The 22,042-nt window shown below is 40.9% G+C and overlaps 1 protein-coding gene across 3 annotated transcripts in view; it reads right to left on the minus strand.

Moving 5' to 3' along the window:
- Positions 1 to 22,042, minus strand: part of ARHGAP39 (Rho GTPase activating protein 39) — a 295,579-nt gene that overhangs the window by 24,142 nt on the left and 249,395 nt on the right. For all 3 annotated transcript variants that reach the window (XM_033933771.1, XM_033933770.1, XM_033933772.1), the window contains one exon: positions 10,998 to 11,089. In XM_033933771.1, coding sequence (XP_033789662.1) covers positions 10,998 to 11,089 — 92 coding nt within the window. The remainder of the gene's footprint in view (positions 1 to 10,997; positions 11,090 to 22,042) is intronic.

Here is a 22,042-nt window from a genome sequence, read left to right on the forward strand (position 1 = left end):
TGCGTGATCCACACCAACACGGGTTCACCCAGGGTAGATCCTGCCAATCTAATCTGATTAGCTTTTTTGACTGGGTTACTAGACAACTGGACGCCGGAGAGTCACTGGACGTGGTATATTTGGACTTCAGTAAAGCATTTGATAGCGTCCCTCATCGAAGATTACTGAACAAGCTGAAGTCGATAGGATTAGGAGACACTCTAACTACATGGGTTGGGGATTGGCTGAGTGGTAGACTTCAGAAGGTGGTGGTGAACAGTACCCCATCCGAAGCATCGGACGTGATCAGTGGAGTGCCGCAGGGCTCGGTCCTGGGCCCGATTCTATTTAACTTATTCATAAGAGATATGACGCAAGGACTTAGAGGAAAGGTATCACTGTTCGCCGACGACGCCAAACTTTGCAACATAGTAGGCAAAAGCTTATTACCTGATAATACTGTTGCTGGAACAATGGTCAACTACTTGGCAGCTAGGCTTCAATGCTAAAAAATGCAAGATAATGCACCTGGGTAAGAGAAACCCGCGTAGAACTTATGTACTAAATGGTGAGACCTTGGTTAGGACCACGGCGGAACGCGACCTAGGGGTGATCATTTGTGAGGACATGAAGGTTGCCAATCAAGTGGAGAAGGCTTCCTCCAGGGCAAGACAAATGATGGGGTGTATCCGCAGAGGTTTCGTCAGCAGGAGACCTGAAGTTATGATGCCGTTGTACAGAGCCATGGTGAGGCCTCACTTGGAGTACTGTGTTCAGTTTTGGAGACCACACTACCGAAAGGACGTGCTGAGGATTGAGTCGGTTCAGCGAACAGCCACCAGGATGGTCTTGGGGCTCAAGGATCTCACGTATGAAGAAAGATTTAAAAAATTACAGCTGTACTCACTTGAGGAAAGAAGAGAACGGGGAGATATGATTGAAACATATAAGTACATCACGGGACGCATCGAGTCAGAAGATGATATCTTCTGGCTCATGGGACCCTCGACCACCAGAGGGCATCCGCTGAAAATCAGGGGAGGGAAGTTTCATGGCGACTCCAGGAAGTACTTCTTCACCGAAAGAGTAGTGGATCATTGGAACAGACTCCCACTCCAGGTGATAAAGGCCAGCAGCATGACGGATTTTAAGAGAAAATGGGATACTCACGTGGGATCTTTAAGGGAGTAAATTCAGGGGAGGGGATACTTGGAATGGGCAGACTTGGTGGGCTATAGCCCTTTTCTGCTGATTTTTTCTATGTTTCTATGTTTCTAAGATAATGCTAAGCCTGTTTGGAGATTTAATAATGCATTGCTTACGTATCCAGAATTTTGTGAAGATTTTCAATTAAAAATTGATGAGTATTTTCAAATTAACAACACTGAAGAAATCTCTATAGAAACCTTGTGGGATGCTTTTAAGGCAACCATGAGAGGTCAAGTTATTGCATTCTCAGTATATATTAAGAAACAATTAAAAAAGCAATTTATTATTATAGAAAAAAGAAATTAAAATCTTAGAATCAAAACTGATTAGAAAATGGGAACATTCTACATTGCAAGATCTTTTAAAAGCTAAATGTAAATATAATGAGATTTCTAAATTGGTTAGGAAGAATATTCTTTCTCAGCAGGTTTTGTATTATGGAAGTTCAAATAAGGCGGGAAGATTATTGGCAAATTATCTTAAAGCAAAAAAGAGAAAGACAAAAATAAATGCAATTAAGGATGAAAAAAGAGATATTCAGTCTCAAATTGGACCTATATTAAAACAATTCTTAAAGTTTTATAAAGACCTTTTTTCTTCTGAGCCTTATTTAGATAGAGAAAAAGATGGTTTAGAATTTTTAAAATTAGTTGAGGGTCCAAAAGTTCCTGATCATATAAAAAGAAGTTTAGAAGAGCCGATATCGCTAAAAGAACTACAGACAGCATTGAAGTCTCTTAGAGTGGGGACCGCTCCAGGTGGTGATGGTTTTACGGTAGAGTTCTATAAATCATTCCAAATTACCCTATTACCTTATTTATTAAATTTATATCTGAATCAACTGAATAAAGGTTGTATTTCAGGCACTATGGCAGAGTCGTTAATGATTGTTTTGCCTAAGCCAAATAGAGATCCCGAGTTGGTTTCAAATTATAGGCCTATTTCTTTAATCAATGTAGATATAATTGGTATGCACCAAACAGGTTTTGTTGCTCACAGACACTCTTCCAATAATACCAGATTGGCCTTTCAGATGTTATACTTAACAAAAGACATGAATGATCCGGCCTTCTCTGTGTCTTTGGATGCAGAGAAAGCTTTTGATAGGTAGAATGGACCTTTATGTATCAGGCCATGGAATGGTTTGGTATTGGTATTGGTTCGGGATTTATACAAATGATTAAAACCTTGTATAGCTCTCCTGTTGCTAGATTATATACTAATAATAACTTCTCGGAAGGTTTTAAATTGCAAAGGGGGGTTAGACAGGGTTGTCCTTTGTCTCCTTTGCTTTTTGATATAGTACTGAAACCCTTGTTGTTAGCTATTCAACAGGTGAAGGAAATTCAAGGTATTCCGCGTTCTGGAAAGGAGTATAAGGTATCTGCATATGCGGATGATATACTGCTTCATTTGAGAAATCCTGAGGCAACCATCCCATGTTTACTAGATTTGATTGAGAAATTTGGAAAATTCTCTGGATATAAAATAAATTGGTCTAAATCAGAAGTCCTTCCTCTAAATATACATTGTGTAAGAGGTTTATTTGATTCATTCCCTTTTATATGGAAGGAGGAAGGAATAAAAATATTTAGGAATTTGGATAAAAAATACACTAGATGAGACAATGAAAGTGAATGAAAGACTTTTATTGCAAAAAGTAACAGAGTTATGTGAGCAATGGAATCTTTTACATTTGTTTTGGTGGGGGAAGAGTCCAAACTATTATGATGATGATTTTGCCTGTTGTTTGTTATCAATTGGGGATGATACCAGTTTTTTTCCAGGGGTCTTTTTATAAAAAATTGAATAGTATTCTTACTAAGTTTATTTGGCTGGGTAAAATTGCAAGAATTGCCTTAGTGTCTTTACAAAAGCCAATTAAGGAGGGTGGGGTAAATTTTCCAAACTTCTATAGGTACCATCAATCCTATACTGGGGATAAAATTATTCAGTTACGCTGATGATTTCACGATCATCATCCTATTTGCCAACTCCATCTCGGAAACCATCCCCAAAGCATCAGAAGCCATAAACCTGATGGAGCACTGGATGACAGACTTCAAGCTCAAGCTCAGTACAGAGAAGACAAAATTCTTTGTCGCCTCACCACACCCGCTTGACACCAAAACACCACTAGGCATCAACAAACTTAACTACCCCATATAGCCCACCATTAAAATACTGGGTGTAACTCTTGACCAATGCCTAACCATGAAAGACCAGGTGGACTCCTTAATCAAAAAGGGTTTCTTCACCCTCTGGAAGCTTAAATCCATTAAATCATATTTTGACAACTCCGCATTCAGAATCCTGGTTCAATCCCTCGTACTGAGTCAACTCGACTACTGTAACATCGCCTACTTAGAAATCTCCCAAAAGAATATGCGATGCTTACAATTAATGCAAAACGCTGCGGTCAGACTTATCTTTGGTCTGAAGAAATTTGATCACGTGACGCCATACTACAAACAGCTACATTGGCTGCCCTTGGAAGCTCGTGTAAAGTTTAAGTTCGCTTGCCTCTGCTTTAAAGTTCTTGACACAAGAGAAGCTCCCACTCGCACTTCGTTTCTCCCCCGGTTAGAGGTTGCAAACTGAAAAAACACCATGAACACCTTCTCTCACATCAAGCAGCATTATGGGGTAAAGACATAGAACACTCTCGCCCACCACTTACGAGGTATTTAGGAAGCGCCTCAAAACTCACCTGTTCCTGAAATATCTAGACAGCTGACCCATTCCTCTACTTCCCCCTCTATAACGGTTCTCCTGTCCTATCCCCCTCCTATTTTCCCTTAACTTCTCTCAACTTGTACTTGACTAATCTTTTGTAAACCGCATAGAACTTAACGGTATTGCGGTATATAAACTGTTATTATTATTATTATTATATCATGCGCCAAGGTATGTATTGGGTCCTCCTAGAACTCATGGAAAAGCTACCAGATTGGTTATGGTAAGAATGGCAGCTCATGTTTCCCATTAGGCTTCGTCATCTTCTCAGTATTAAAATGCCTAGGATACATAAAAACAATAGAATATTAATGGACACATGGAAAACTTTACGTTATATTAATAATTTAACATCTCTTCCAATTCAAAAATCAACGTATCAAAATATATGGCTAAACTCCAGGATCCAAATAGGCGGTTTTAAGATTGTCTGGAAGGATTGGATTAATGCAGGTATACGAACCTTAAATGATGTCATTTCTAATGGTAAACTGCTGGATTTTTCACAGTTGCAATATAAATTTGGCCTTGATAAAAAACAAAGTTATAAATGGTTGCAACTGAAGCAGGCTATTCAGGCAGGGTTCCCTGAATGGAAATCTCTTAATAATCAATTTAGTTTAGATTTCTTATGCTTTCAGGCAGACATTCTGGGTCACCAGGCCGCACAGTGATAGAAATTATTATCTGGCTATTCGAATAAGAAACCAAAGATTGGACTTAGAGATATTTGGAGCATTGAGATTAAGCATCAAATGAATGTGTCTCAATGGCCACGTATTTGGACTTGGAGGATGAGATGTACAATGTCTGCGTCTATGAGGCAAACATGGTTTTTCCTGTTGCATAGAGCACTCTAGACCCCTGTTCGTTTACAAAAATTGGATTGCTCTAAGTCTAATAGATGTTGGCATTGTCGTCTTGAGGCTGGAACTTTAGATCATTTATTGTTTCATTGTCCATTTATTAAAGCTTTTTGGCAGTCAATTTGGGATCAAATAAATTGTATGCTAGAAAATCATGTAGCATTGTCATATGACACAATTTTATTTGGCATGTCTATGAGAGCTAAAAGCCAATTATCTGCTAATAATAATAAACTTTTAATTTTAACAGGAGTTGCCATTCAGCAAATAACATATAACTGGAAAGATTGCACAAGATTAAATTATTGTTTTTGGTGGAACTCGGTGTGTCACATGTATAAAATGGAAAGAGCGCTTGCAGTTCAAAATGGATATTTTAATAAATTTAAGGATGTGTGGGGGCCATTAATAAGATATTATAATGAATAATCAGCATTTTTACCTACTTAATATATATTGGTTTGTGGGTGGAGGGTGGGTTTTGGGGTTTTCATTATCAAATTATAAAACAAATGATCTAAATTATTTTATTATATGATATATATTATATTTGAATATAAGTTTTGGGAGGGTGGGGTGGGATATAATCTTTTTCTTGAGAAATTGTAGAGCTTCAAGTGATGTTGTATATTAAATGATGATTTTATTGTACACTTGTTGAAAGATTTAAAATGAATAAAGATTTATAAAAAAAAACAAAACCCCACAAAGAACACTGTATGCACAGAAAATGTTAATCGTCATTTATATTTGGGGGTTATTTCCAAAGAGGTCAAGGCAGATGACTTTAAAATATGCAATCAGTAACCATATAAAAATAGGTTTAAACAGTATAGAAATTTTTTAAATAAATAAATATAGAGCAAAATATAAATTCACAAAACTGACACATTTTGATCACTAAACTGAAAATAAAATTATTTTTCCTACCTTTGTTGTCTGGTGATTTCATGAGTCTCTGGTTGTATTTCCAATATTTCTTCCTTTCTGCCTCCTGCATGCTTCCTCTCCTCTGGACCCCATTCCCTCCCCAGAAGCCGACCCATCCACAGAACCGCTGGGGATCCCTGCCTGTGCCCCACTGAAGCTGCCACTGGCGGAGATGCCTCCCTGCCTCCGTCTGCACGCCCGCTGCACCACCCCCCACCTCCTAAGCTGACCCGGAGCCGACATGCTCCATCTACTCCCAACCCCATGCTCCCACCCCCAACATCAGCTCCATGCAGGGGATGAGCCATGGTGCGTGCAGCAGCTGGCCAACAAGCCTTGCCCCCAACGTCAATTCTGATGTCAGAGAGAAGGTTCTGCAGCCAAGTGCTTCCTGGCTGGCCTGGGACTTTCTCTCTGACATCAGAATTGACGTAAGGGGGTAGGTAGGCTTGTGAATTGGCTGTGTGTATGTGAGTTGCTGCAAGCAGGAGGGCAGGCAGGGATCCCGGCGTGAGGCAGGGAGGGATCCCTGGCGGTGGCCAGGCTGCATACCCCCAACAGGCGGCCCACGCACCCGCAAGGGTACGCGTACCGCGTGTTAAGAAACAGTGAGCTAAAGGACTGAAAGACATCTGAGGAGGGTATATGTTTAAAGGTTTGCCAGGGGTGCCAACTACCCTTGCTGTGGCCCTGCTGAGAACCTGGAATTATACAAATATATTGAGCATAATACAACTGAACCTGTGTGTGAATACCTGGTTTAGATGACAATGTCATTGAACCTGGATGACTACTGGTTTGATGACTGAAACTCATTCTTTAACTTGTTTGCTATAACCTGTGCTCGAGTAGAACTAGCATTTGAATTTTTGAAACCTAGAGGTGAAGCAAACCTATGTGTTTGTGTCTTATGTCTGTGTTTAAGTTTCAAACTTGAAGAACTGGGTTTCCATGTGATGAGATTGAGAACCCGACAGTGTGTAGGCACACATGGGCAAATTGGGTAGATTAAGTGGCCTTTAACTGCAAACATCATCTGTGTTTTCCAACTGTGCTGGCACATATCCCAGGATTTTATAAATTTTCATCATTAAGATAAAGCCAAAGGCACAATAGACTCTAGTTGTCTTTTTCCCGTCCTCCCTCCAGAACTTCCACCCACCCTGAAACATCTCTTCATTTCTAATCAATTATTCTAACAGCCAACTCCAGATTCTGTCCCTTCTACTTTAGTGTACTGAATGCCTGGAACAAACTGCTTGACTCGATACATCAAGCTCCATCTCTGGTAGTATTGAAAGCTCACTTTGAATGAAGCTGCTTTCAATTCCAAACTCCAACCCACCTGCATATCCGTCTTATCATTCCCTCTGTAATTTCCCCACCTGAGCACTGTGTATAGATGCACCTTCTTGTCCAATTTGTCTGTCTTAACTAGATTGTAAGCTCTTTCGAGGAGACTGTCTCTTCCATGTTTTGGTGTAACTTTTCCCTCCTCTCCTGCCCATTCATGTCAGTCTCTATCCTAATTTGTCTTAAAGTTAATGGATTTATAATGGCCGTTTTTTTCTTTTTCTTTTTTTCCAACTGTTATACTGCTTTATATTGTTTGTCTTTTGTCTAATTCGTCTAAATTGTATGTGAAACCACCACCTAGTGGCTTTTAAACTGTACATCGCTTAGATATTTTTATAAGCGATTCATCAAATGCTAATAAACTTGAAACTTGTACAGCGTTGTGTATGCCGGTTAGCACTATAGAAATAAGTAGTAGTAACTAGGATAACATTTAGCATTTAGAAAATTTTTAAACATATTTATTTGATAAATCTTTTTAACCTGAGATTATAATTCACTGTGAATGTACAGTAACTTATCACTTTGTTAACCGCACAGAACTGAGAGGTAGTTGCAGTATACAAGTACATTGTTATGTTATGTAAATATCACAGTTAAGATCTACACTTGTTGGTGTAACATCAAGAACTAAGGCCAATACTAGGCAGACTTGCATGGTTTGTGTCCCATATATGTCAAGTTGGTTTAGGATGGGCTGAGGAGGGCTTCAATGGAAACTCCAGTAATTTGGAACATGAGGAAAGTGCTGGGCAGACTTCAACAGTCTGAATCCCGCAAATGACAAGATGGTTTGGATAGGCTGGAGTGAGCTTTGACAGCAACTCCAGTAGTTGGAAACTAAAGAGAGTACTGAAATAAAAAGAAAAAGAGACAATTTAATAATGAATGTATAATGTGTGTGACTGTTGGGCAGAAAGAAGCTAAAAGCAACACATGTTGTATATTCAGCATTTTATTGCTCTCTGCTGTCTCTTTGCCACCCACTGGCCAGCCTGCTATCCACTCGGTGCTCATTCCAGCTGCATCACAGCATGGTCTGTCTCCCCTCCCAGTCACTACCTCTCTTTCCATCTCCCTGCCCACCTCTGGTATGGTATCTTACCTTTCATCTTCCCTCCACCCCAGTATACCTTCATTTACCTTATAAAGGTCACGGAAGCCTTGGAGTCTTCCCTGTACTGCAACCCGACCCGAGGAAACAGGAAGTTACATTAGAGGGGACAGGGAATAGGAGAACATATGAGAGGGAGGGCTTGAGGTAGCCTAACAAGAGAAGTTGGCAGATTTTTTTTTATCTTCTTCAGCAAATGAAGGTGTATGAGGAGGGCGCCTTCTCATCCTTCACCTCAGGCAGTAGATTGCCTTGGGCCAACCCTGACTCAAGAACAAATGACAGCCAGCATGGTAAAAAGGTGAAGTGAAAGAAGTTCTTAGACCCAAAAGAACATCTTTCAAAACATGGAAGATCAATTGAAGAAAATAAAAGCTACATAAACATTGGCAAGTTAGATGCAAAGTATTGGTAAAAAAAGGCTAAGACAGAATATAAAAGAGAAATTTTCCACAGAAGCAAAAGCTCATAGTAGTAACTTTTTTCAAGTACACCAAAAGCAGAAAGCCTGTAAGGTGTTGGTGTCAAATTTTTGACTCAAAATGTGCAAGAACTATAATTTGGTCCGCATCTTCTCCCATCTCCATTCATTTCCCGCAGTAAGAACATAAGAATTGCAGCTGCTAGGTCAGACCACTGGTCCATCATGCCCAGCAGTCCACTCACGTGGCGGCCCTTAGGTCAAAGACTGGTGCCCTAACTGAGACTAGCTTTACCTGCATACATTCTGGTTCAGCAGGAACTTGTCTAACTTTAACTTGAATCCCTGGAGGGTGCTTTCCCCTACAACAGCCTCCAGAAGAGCGTTCCAGTTTTCTACCACTCTCTTGGTGAAGAAGAACTTCCTTATGTTTGTACGGAATTTATCCCATTTAACTTTAGAGAGTGCCCTCTCGTTCTCTCTACCTTGGAGAGGGTGAGCAACATGTCTTTATCTGCTAAGACTATTCCCTTCAGTATCTTGAACGTTTTTATCATGTCCCCAATCAGTCTCCTTTTTTCAAGGGAGAAGAGGCCCAGTTTCTATAATCTTTCACTGTACGGCAACTCCTCCAGCCCCTTAACCATTTCAGTTGCTGTTCTCTGGACCCTTTCGAGTAGTACCGTGTCCTTCTTCATGTACGGTGACCAGTGCTGGACACAGTATTCCAGATGGGGGCATACCATAATAACCTTCTCCGATCTGCTCGTGATCCCCTTCTTAATCATTCCTAACATTCTGTTTGCCCTTCCTACTTAATCATTCCTAACATTCTGTTCGCCCTTCCTAAAGTATCTAGACAACTGACCCACTCATCTTCTTTCTCCTCCATAGTGATTCTTCTGTCCTATTAATCTCTTTCTCCTCAACAACACATTTCCGGTCCTATTAACTCTCCTCTTCCCCCCTCTTAAATTCAATCAATTTGTACCTCGCTTAATCTATTGTAAACTGCATAGAACTTAACGGTATTGCGGTATATAAACTGTTATTATTATTATTATTGCACGGGCGGCTTCATCGACTTGTCGACCAGTACTCCAAGGTCTCTTTCCTGGGAGGTTTCTCCGAGTACCGCACCAGACATTCTGTATTCGTTTATAAGATTTTTGTTACCGACATGCGTCACCTTCAACTTATCCACGTTAAACCTCATTTGCCATGTCGCGGCCCATTTCTCAAGCGTGTTTATGTCACATTGCAGGTCTTCGCAATCCTTCTGCGTCTTCACCACTCTGAATAACTTTGTATCATCCGCAAATTTAATCACTTCGCTCAGCGTACCAATTTCCAGGTGTTTTATAAAATATGTTGAAGAGCACAGGTCCAAGCACCGAACCCTGCGGCACTCCACTCGTGATGCTTTTCTAGTCCGAGTATTGTCCATTTACCCCATTCTCTGTTTCCTCTCCGCCAACCAGTTTTTAATCCAAATGAGTATTTCACCCTTGATTCCATGGCTCACACTTTTTCGAAGTAGTCGTTCATGCGGGACCTTGTTGAACGCCTTCTGAAAATCCAGATATACAATGTCGACCAGCTCGCTCTTGTCTATCTGCCTGTTTACTCCGTCGAAGAAGTGCAGCAAGTTCGTCAAGCAAGATCTTCCTTTTCTGAAGCTGTGCTGGCTGGTCCTCATCAGATTGGGTCCATCAAGGTGATCAATGATGCAGTTATTTATCAGTGCCTCTACCATCTTTCCCGGTAACAAGGTCAGACTCACTGGTCTGTAGTAATGATTATGTAGTAATGATTGTTTTGTCCCCATCCCTGTGTACACCTCTATTATGTAGCTTTTGGTATGACCACTATATTTAATAGCTGTGTCGCTGATTTTTCAAGATTTCAGTCCTTTGAGCCCTTGAACTGAATAACTGTAACCCAATTCCTGAAAAGTAATTGTTGAGTAAAGTGTATTACTAGATTTGTTGATGTTCTCGGTGTGTCACATGTATAGGATGGAAAGAGCGCTTGCAGTTCAAAATGGATATTTTAATAAATTTAAGGATGTGTGGGGGCCATTAATAAGATATTATAATGAATAATCAGCATTTTCCCCTACTTAATATATATTGGTTTGTGGGTAAAGGGTGGGTTTTGTGGTTTTCATTATCAAATTGTAAAACAAATGATCTAAATTATTATATGATATATTATATTTGAATATAATTTTTGGGAGGGTGGGGTGGGATATAATCTTTTTCTTGAGAAAAATGTAGAGCTTCAAGTGATGTTGTATATTAAATGATGATTTTATTATACACTTGTTGAAAGATTTAAAATGAATAAAGATTTATTTAAAAAAAATGTTGTTCATAATCATTACCTGGAACATGAGGGTCTTCAAGGCCGGTAGGTATTTTCCAGTGATCAACCTGCAACTTCAGGGCATTGACCTCATCAATGTCTCCTGGGACTCTAGGAAAGAAAAGCCATATCTGTTAATCAAACATCCTTCAGTTGAGGGGAGAATACAGTTGACATCACAGGCAGAGCTCATGAGAGTTTCACACTAGTATATTACTGTACTTCTTGTAAAAGAGTCAAGGATTCTCCCTCATTAATGATGTCATTCTATCACTGGGCAGCAGAGGGTGCTGGCCCAGTAGTGCTGAAACTATAGCTCCCAGGATGCACTAGGCTCTGCAGTCCTGCTGAGTCACAGGGCGGTCCTCAGGTAGGGAAGAGAATATATGCTTGAGCCTGGGAACTGTTCAAAAAAGCTCCCTGAGAGAGAAGAGGACTTCTGATTTTTCCCTAGACATCAGCTGAGCGCAGAGATGTGGGAAAAGGACTCATGCCTATACTGCTTGGTTGAGGCAAACTAAAGAAAATAAAGTGTTTTGTTCATATGAGATTATGTTGTATCCTAACCTCTCCCCTCCAGCACATGTAATTCTTTATTACATATGGTTGATAGTAGAGAATGACACGGGGAAAAAGTTTGTCCCAGTCTCTGCCCCGTCCCCGTGAACTTGTCTCCCTGTCTCCGCAAGCTCAGTCCCCGCCCCATCCCCACAAGCCTCAAATAGTTATGATTTTATATTGAACTTATTTTATTAAAGTATAGAAAACCAATATTCTGTACTGCTATATCCACCATTTTTCCCTCTCTCATCCCCTGGATCATGTGCAGCATTTTTCACTATTGCCCACCAGACCCATGCCCAACATTTCTCCTTCTATCACCCCTCTCCCTCCATCATTATGTCCAACATTCTTCCCCCTTGCATCCCCTTCAAACTGTCCCTCTGTTCCCTCTCCACCACCATATCCAACATTTCTCCCTCTTATCCTTCTCTTCCCCATGTATTTCTACCTCACTCTATGCCCAACAACAATTTTCCTTTCTTCCTTTCCCCATGTGCACCATCTTTCCCTCTCAGAGAGTCTCACACACTCATCCCCAACAATTCTCCCTTTCTATTCCCTCTCTTGTGTTCCAAGTTCATGCCTCCTCTCTTCCTTCTTTGTCCCGAGTTCATTACCCCCTCCCTGCCTTCCAACCTTTGTCCCAAATTCATGCCCCTCCCATATTACCCCACCCACCCTTTTCTTCCTTTGCCCCACATTATCTCTTCTCTCCCTTACTTGTTCAGGGGCATGCCCCCCTCCGCTGAAGCTGGATCAGCACTGGCAGCTCCCCTTGCGCTTGCAGCTGCCCGCGAGTCCAGAAGGCCCCCTTCCTCGCACCAGGCCCCCCTCCGCCGAAGCCAACAGGAGGGCTTCCCTCCGATATCAGAGGAAAGCCTTTTTGGTCAGCTGGGGATCCCAGGCAGTTACTTTGACTGTCGGACACAGTCTTCCAGCTTGGCTGCTCCTTATCTTCAGCGCCAGCCACACTTGTTTGCCGGGACAGCGCGCAGCAGCTCTTGCACACTACATGCTTCTGACTCGGAGGGAAGCCCTCCAATCTGCTTCGGTGGAGGGGGGCCTGGTGAGAGGGTGGGGGACTCCCGGGCGATAGAAAGGGGGCAGGTGGTTGCAAGCGTGAAGGGAGCTGCCAGTGCTGATCTGAAGGGAAGGGAGGCAACTTGTAAGATCCTTTACTGCGGGGCGGTGAATGGCCTTGTCCCTGTACCCGTGGCAATCAGTTAATTATTTCCTCCATTCCGGCAGGTTACCCGCGGGTAACAGTCACCATGTCATTCTTTAGTTGCTAGCTTCTGCCACACAGAAGCTAGACTTAGGACTGTGACAGCGGGTATGAAATCCTACCAATTCCCCTGCTTGACACTGCTTCTCAGACTCAGAATAAATCTAAAGAAAGCCCAGCACTCTTCCTCCTGGCTAAGTTGTCTCACAACCAAAGCTGCACTGTGAAAGAAAGAGTTTCTCTCAAGGAGGGGAGGAAAGTAGGAAACCAGGAAGTGACTCTGAGGAACTAAAAAGTTGAGTCAGGGAATTAATCCTTTCTTTATTCCCCAGCCCAACAGTCTTTAGAATGTAATGTGTCCAGCAGTAAATACCAATAACATAGTGCTGTGGCAAGCCTGCATCAAATACAAAGGTGGGCCATCAACAGGTCTAAAAGTACTCTTGCCTAACATTCCCAGTTCCAAGCAAGCCAGAAGGCCTCAACAACCCAATAGTCTTGCACTGAATAGAAAAGTCAGTTGGAGCAGCCTCGAGAATCCTAGGGCTGTGTTCCACATTTTCCATGATAGTCGACAGAGGATACACAGCTCATCTATGTAACTGATAGTCAACTTTTAATAAGCTGTGAGAAGCTCAATCTGCTGTGCAAAAAACACCCCCCCACTCTAAACAAACCCCTAATTCGTGGCTATCTTTGTAGAAGCAAAACAGCCACACAGTGGAGTGAGAAATATTGTGTCTAATCCACGGATAAGCAATTCAGTGTCCATAGTACGGTACACCCCACTTCCACTGGTGATGTTCAGAACTCAGTGGTAAATGATCCATGTAGCACTCCAGTAACTTTCACCCCAAAAGTGGTTTACTCTTAATTCTGCATTATAACCCACTCACAGGCAGCTAGAGCTCCCTAATCTAGGGCAGTGTATCTCAAACTGTGTGCCTCCAGAGATTCCAAGTGAGGAGGAAGAGAGGCGCCTGCCAGCTGACTTCCCTATGCGGTACAGCGCCAGCGCTGCCCGATTCACTGAAGGCCTGCATGTTTCCCTCTTCTCTCTTGTGTCCTCCGGCTTCCCCCTTTGCCTCCCGGTCTCACCTTTAAAGCTAATTACAGCAGCCTGCAGAGGATCGCCGGTAGGTAAAATGATTTTATTTTAAATATAGTGATTGAAATGTATCAGTTTTGAGAATTTAGATGAAAAATGAATGGAAAAAATTGCATTACAATTAGTAAAGGGGATGGGATCGGGGGAAGAGCTTGGGAGGGCATAGGGATGTCTGTGGTTGGGGTACTCAGTTGATATTTGTTAGACTTAGGGGGTGCTTAACTTGAAGTAGTTGAAAAACACTGCTGTAGGCAATCAGCTGGTGCCAGTGCCAGTGGCCCTCTTCCCTGCTAACACCCCCTACTGGTGTCTCAGGGCCCATGCACGGATGTGATGATGTCATTCATATGCGTGATGTCATCATGGGTGTCTCAAGCCATGGCCACTACCTTTAGTGTGCCCCGGCTCGAGAAAGTTTGAGGGCTTCAAAACCGTTTCTGAATACAATTCAAACTCCTCTTACTGACCTACAAATGCATTCACTCAGCTACCCCTCACTATCTCTCTTCACTTATATCCCCCTAAGTTCTCCCCCATGAGCTCCGTTCAACTGGTAAGTCCCTCCTATCTGTGTCTTTCTCCTCCTCTGTCAACTCCAGACTCTGTCCCTTCTACCTTGCTGTGCCATATGCTTGGAACAAGCTGCCCGAATCCCTATGGCAGGCTCCGTCTCTGGCAGTGTTCAAGGCCAAGTTAAAAGATCACCTCTTTGAGATTGCTTTCAACTCCTAACTCCTCTCACCTTGAGTTCTGCATCTCTAACCCTACATGTCATGTCTGTCTGTCCAAGTTAGATTGTAAGCTCTTCTAAGCAGGCATCATCTATTAAATGTCAAAATGTACAGTGCTGCATACGCCTTTCAGCACTATATTAGTAGTAGTAATAGGGTCACTTACATTCCCTGTCTTCAATCCCAAGTTCTCCAAAAATCCTTGGGTTGCTTCCGCAGATTCAAATAGCTGAGTTTGGCCTTTATGGACAATCTGAAGGCGAACAAGATAAAAGAAGCGCAAACCTAATTTTGCGATCAAAGGTTGCACATACACCAGTGAAAAACTACACCTTTTAGCAGCAACTCCAGCTGAATAGGCTAGAAAATATTGTATGCACAGGAGAGAAGTTGGAAAAAGGAGCCCAGCGGCACATGCAGTGCCGTACAGCAGGAGAAGAGAGGTGTAGCGAAGGGAGAAGGATCCGAAGGAAGCAGAGGGGAGCAGAAAGCTTGGGGCAGCGGCGAGAGTTAGCTCCGCCTACCCCCACCGCGTCAGCAGAAGCGGCAAACTCCCCCTTAAAAGGGGAGGAGCCAACGGTACGCAGCCATTTGGCGCGCGGCGAACACGAGTGGCAAAGGCGCTCGCCTTAGCGAGAGCGCCTTTGCGAAGGGCCTCAAGAAGGGCCAGGTCACCACAACCAAGGACACCAGGGAAAACCAGCTAGGTAAGGAAGCGGCAGGCATAAAAGGTAAAGGGGAGACAGGCACAGAAGGAACACACTCACACAAGGAAGGTAAGGTATTTTGGCTAAGATCAAGTGTAGTATCTGTATATAGCAGAGACAGCACACACAAGCAAAAGGCAGCAAGGCAAGGAAGTGGCAGGCACACAAGGTAAGGGGGAGGCAAGCACAGAAGGAAGCGGCAGGCACAGGAGGTAAGGGGGAGGCAGGTACAGAAGGAACACATACACACACACAAGAAAGAAGCAGGTACAGTAGAGAGAGCAGCACGCACACACAAGCAAAGGGCACCGGTACATTAGTAGAGAGTACTCCAAATAGGTGGACAGCAATGGAAGCAGAGGGAATCCAGAGGATGAGCTTCCCAGTGTACTGCACAGACTGTCAGATGTAAGATTACCTCTCCTCCGGGAGGCAGTCGTATGTATGCAGTCGGTGTCAGGAGCTGGAAAGCTTGAAGAAAGAGGTTAGTCGCATGAAGTCCAGGATTCAAGAACTAGAGGGACTTTGCAACGAGGAAGACCCGTACAGGACAGAAGACCTGCTCAGACAGCTGAAGACCCAGAGAGACAGAGGCACATCGAGGAACAAGTCAGGGAGCTCGAGGAGTTCATCGAAGAGGCCTACTGGAGGGTGGAAGAACAAGAACATCGTAGGAAGGACGAAGATACACCCGCAAGGAATAGAGAGCAAGAGCAGTCGGACTCCAAGGAAGAAGAAGCCCATAGAGGATCTCCGCAGGAAGGGGAGGCAAGGTCTTGCCGGTGCCTAGAAGAAGAAGCAGTAAAGCACAATGAGGACACAGACCTGCAACTGAAGCGAAAATTGAAGAAGGGAAAGTCTGTGATCCTAGTGGAAGACTCAATCCTAAGGAATGTAGAAGGTCACATAGCAGGCGGGAGAGAGAATTTACTAGTGACCTGTCTCCCAGGAGCGAAGAACAAAGGACATCGTGGACAAAATTGGAGAGATCCTGGAAGGAGCAGAGACAGGAGACTGCAGGAATGATCCACATCGGGACAAATGATGTCAGCAGGAGAGACTACAGAAGAAGTGCACTGATAGAACAGTTCAAGATTCTGGGAAGGAAGTTGAAGATGAGGACCCAAAAGATAGCATTCTCAGAGATCCTACCAGTACCGAGGGCAATGTGAAGAGGCAGACGGAACTACAATCAATAAATGCTTGGATGAGGAGATGGTGTGAAGAAGAGGGGGTTCCACTTCGTGAGGAACTGGACAACGTTTTGGGGTAACAGCAAGCTCTTCAGGAGAGATGGACTGCAATTGAGCGCGGCGGGAACTAGACTTCTAGTAAACAACGTCAGGAGAGGAATAGAACAGGCTTTAAACTAAGAAGGGAAAAGCCGACAGTCGACCAAAAGTCGACGATTCAGAAGAAGGTATCCCGTGAAGATACGAAGGGGGAAAAATGGGAAGAAACAATGGGTAAAACACAGGAGCTGACTAACCCAGAAAAGGAGGATAAAAGGATTGCAGCACAAGAGAAGAAAATAAAGTCCAAAGCACAGCAAAAGGAAATGAAGACGAAAAAATACCAAGACCTAAAATGCATATATACTAATGCAAGGAGCCTAAGGAACAAAATGGGGGAATTAAAAGTCATGGCCAATATTGTAATGAATGGACATCATTTTCCACTGAAAGTACATTTATATGTAGAGGGAGGATAGAAAGTTCTTTTAAAGGTCTTATTAATAGATAGTTGTATAATATTGTGGTATTGTAATATGTTTGTTTGATATTTATTGTACACTTGTTGTAAGATATAAAATGAATAAAGAAATAATAAAAAAAAAGATAGGAATACAATATGTATATGATATTTTGAATTAAATTATTTGTGGGAAGAGTGGGTGGGGAGGGAATAAATGTATGTATGTAAAATCATAATTGAATGAATTTCAAGTGATATGTAAAAGTTTAATATGATGTAATATTGTGTACTTGTTGTAAGATGGAAAAATGAATAAAGAATTAAAAAAAAAAAAAAGAAGTCATGGCTAAAACTGAGAACATAGACATCATTGGGGTCTCCGAAACATGGTGGAATGAAGAAAACAAATGGGATACAGCACTACCGGGGTACAAACTCCAACGCCAGGACAGGTCAGGTCAGAAAGGAGGAGGAATAGCCCTAAACATAAAAGAAAGCATACATTCGACCAGAGTGGACACAGCAGAGATGACCAACAAATTGGAATCGCTATGGGTTAAAATACCGGGAAGGAAAGGACCCGAGATAAAGATGGGACTGTACTATCGTCCACCTGAGCAAACTGAAGCTATCGATAAAGAAATGGAAGTCGAAATGAAGAGAGAATGCAAAAGCGGTAACACGATATTATGGGGGACTTCAACTATCCTGGGATAGAATGGAGTCTTGGAAGCTCAAAATGCGCCAGAGAGACCATATTCCTGGAGGCTATACAGGATTGCTTCATGGATCAACTTGTTAGAGGGAATGTCACTCTGGACCTAATCCTAAATGGGCTAGGGGGACCTGCGAAGGAAGCGGAAGTAGTGGGACCGTTGGGAAACAGCGATCACAATATGATCAAGTTCAAAGTTGAAGTAGTTCAAGTTTATTAGGATTTTATATACCGCCTATCAAGATTATCTAAGCGGTTTTTACAATCAGGTACTCAAGCATTTTCCCTATGTCCCGGTGGGCTCACAATCTATCTAACGTACCTGGGGCTATGGAGGATTAAGTGACTTGCCCAGGGTCACAAGGAGCAGCGCGGGGTTTGAACCCACAACCCCAGGGTGCTGAGGCTGTAGATCCAACCACTGCGCCACACACTCCTCAGGAATACCGAAGGGAAAAAGAACCATAGCGACAACTTCAAGAAAGGAGACTACAAAGCGATGAGAGTAATGGTAAAGAAGAAACTCAGAAACACCTCAAAAAAATGGCAGACTGTAGAACAAAGATTAAATGAATAGAAGAAAAAATCTTTTATAAATCAATTCACCTAATAAATAATATAACATTAAATGTGAATCAAAAAATGTTTAAAATATGTCTTAAATTATTATAAAATAATTTATAGAGTGCTCAGTGTGATATCTTATTCAAAACCAACAGGTTAATAGAATGAAGATGTGATAACATTCCATCATTGCACTCACCTACCTACCAGCCCTATCTGATTTAGTAATTCAAGCTGAATAATGATGGTAAAAAATTATAGATGAATACTTAGCTGAATATAGTTGGTGAAAACATATATATTTCCACATATATTTTCTTAAGTTCTGCTTATTGAAGCTGGAGGTTGTACAATGAAGTCTTTTCAAATATAAAACTCGTTGGTTTAGTAGAAAATGTGAAAAAAGTGAGTCTCCAAATCCACCGTTAAAAATTAGTACATTTCAGCATATAGCTAAAACTCCTTGTAGTGAAAGCAATCCAACATTTCCTCAACACCGATCGTGTTTCACTATATCTTGCGTCATCAGGAGGAAACAAATGAAAATAAGAATATAACAGTTCTTGAAAAATCCTCAAAAAATACTATATAACTTCAAAACTAAAGAAATAAAATACCTTCGGACCACACAATGGAGAGAACACGCCGACATAGGATTCCAACTAGAAAGTTGAATCAACGTGAGACGTCTGACGTCTAAACGTACCAACGTATTTGAAGATCTTTTAAGGATCACGTGATAAATAAGATATAACATCGTAATTAACTGAGATATAACTATCATCTGGTGGTCCACTCTATTTCTTTGTTGAGACCATTAGGAATCACTGTGTTCCAGGTGTAAATTAGACGTTGTTCATGATAAAGAAGTGTGTGAGAAATGTCACCCTGTCTATTGAATTCAAATTGCCTGATTACACAGAATTTGAGGTCATTAAGAGAATGACCAACTGATTGCCAGTGATCAGTTAAAGGAGCCTCAGATTTGTTGGTTCGAATACTGCTCAAGTGTTCTGCTATTCTTAGCTTAATTGCTCTTTTAGTTTGACCTATGTACATCTTGTTACAAGGACAAAAAATTCCATATATTACTTGAGAGGTGTTACAATCTGAATGTCCCCGTAAGTAATGAATATTATTAGTATTAGGTAGTTTGATTTGATTAGTGATCAAAGAATGGCAACAGTATTTGCATCTTCCACAACTGGTGTGTCCTGTTGATTCTACAACAATCTCATTAGTTTGATTATTATTAAAATATTCACCTAAATTTTTGCTCCTTTTGTGAGCAAACATGGGAGTTTCAGAAAAAATAGGATGAAATTTTAATATGTTCCAATGTTTGTATATAATTTTTTGTATGGAAGAAGTTTTGCTAGAAAATGGTAAAACACAAGTCATTCTTGAATTAACTTGATCAGATTTATTTTTAGGTAATAGCAGCCAATCACGATTGGCGTTCTTGGCTCTCTTGTAGGCAACTTTAATACATCGTTCAGGATAGCCCCTATCACGAAAACGTTGTTTCATAATCCCAGCTTGATGATGATATTCAATTGGAGAAGAGCATAGTCGTTTCAATCTGAGAAATTGACTGTTAGGAATGCTGTTTTTGAGTTGTCTCGGATGGAAGCTTTTGTAATGGAGAATGGAATTCCTATCAGTACTTTTCCTGTATATAGTTGATTGAAATTGACTAGCTGACAAAGAGATCTGAATATCCAAAAAATTAATGTTAGATTTATCTATATTGGCACTAAACTTGATGTTATGATCACATTCATTTAGTTGAGTTATAAATTGATTCACTTCATCTGTTGTCCCTTTCCAAATGAAAATAATATCATCAATAAATCTTTTCCAAAATAATATTTTATTGAAAAACGTAGAGTTGTATATATATTTGTCTTCAAATTGGGCCATAAATAAACATGCCACTGCGGGAGCAACCGTTGCTCCCATGGCAACACCTTTTCGTTGTAGGTAGTATTGGCCATCATATAAAAAATAGTTGTTATTAACCACTAATTGAGCCATGAACCTCAAAAGATTTAGTTTATTGCCTATTTGAGAAGACTTTGTCAAATAATATTCAATAACTTGTAGTGCTGCATGTTGGGGTATGCTGGTATATAACGAAGTTATATCCAATGTAACTAACAATAGATCTTCCATATTGAAAGCCGAAAGATCTAAATCTTGAATTTGTAATAAGAGGTCCATAGAATCTCTTATATAAGAGTGAATGGTTAACATAAATGGCTGTAAATAAAAATCAATATATTGAGATAAGGGTTCTAATATCGATCCACAACATGATACTATAGGTCTCCCTGGCGGATTAATGTGTGATTTGTGTATCTTAGGAAGAAATTTGATCATTGGAATGGAGGGATGTTTACAATATAAGTACTTAAACTCTTTAGAAGATATCAACCCTTCAGTATTAGCTTGACTTAATTTAGAATGTATGATCTGTTGAAGATCCTTAGTAGGATCATGTTCCAAAAGTTGATAAACTGAAGAATCTGAAAGTTGACGTCTAGCTTCTGTTTCATAGGAGCAAAAATTTAGGTGAATATTTTAATAATAATCAAACTAATGAGATTGTTGTAGAATCAACAGGACACACCAGTTGTGGAAGATGCAAATACTGTTGCCATTCTTTGATCACTAATCAAATCAAAATACCTAATACTAATAATATTCATTACTTACGGGGACATTCAGATTGTAACACCTCTCAAGTAATATATGGAATTTTTTGTCCTTGTAACAAGATGTACATAGGTCAAACTAAAAGAGCAATTAAGCTAAGAATAGCAGAACACTTGAGCAGTATTCGAACCAACAAATCTGAGGCTCCTTTAACTGATCACTGGCAATCAGTTGGTCATTCTCTTAATGACCTCAAATTCTGTGTAATCAGGCAATTTGAATTCAATAGACAGGGTGACATTTCTCACACACTTCTTTATCATGAACAACGTCTAATTTACACCTGGAACACAGTGATTCCTAATGGTCTCAACAAAGAAATAGAGTGGACCACCAGATGATAGTTATATCTCAGTTAATTACGATGTTATATCTTATTTATCACGTGATCCTTAAAAGATCTTCAAATACGTTGGTACGTTTAGACGTCAGACGTCTCACGTTGATTCAACTTTCTAGTTGGAATCCTATGTCGGCGTGTTCTCTCCATTGTGTGGTCCGAAGGTATTTTATTTCTTTAGTTTTGAAGTTATATAGTATTTTTTGAGGATTTTTCAAGAACTGTTATATTCTTATTTTCATTTGTTTCCTCCTGATGACGCAAGATATAGTGAAACACGATCGGTGTTGAGGAAATGTTGGATTGCTTTCACTACAAGGAGTTTTAGCTATATGCTGAAATGTACTAATTTTTAACGGTGGATTTGGAGACTCACTTTTTTCACATTTTCTACTAAACCAACGAGTTTTATATTTGAAAAGACTTCATTGTACAACCTCCAGCTTCAATAAGCAGAACTTAAGAAAATATATGTGGAAATATATATGTTTTCACCAACTATATTCAGCTAAGTATTCATCTATAATTTTTTACCATCATTATTCAGCTTGAATTACTAAATCAGATAGGGCTGGTAGGTAGGTGAGTGCAATGATGGAATGTTATCACATCTTCATTCTATTAACCTGTTGGTTTTGAATAAGATATCACACTGAGCACTCTATAAATTATTTTATAATAATTTAAGACATATTTT

This window comes from Geotrypetes seraphini, chromosome 2 (genome assembly GCF_902459505.1).
Source record: "Geotrypetes seraphini chromosome 2, aGeoSer1.1, whole genome shotgun sequence".
Lineage (NCBI taxonomy): Eukaryota > Metazoa > Chordata > Amphibia > Gymnophiona > Dermophiidae > Geotrypetes > Geotrypetes seraphini.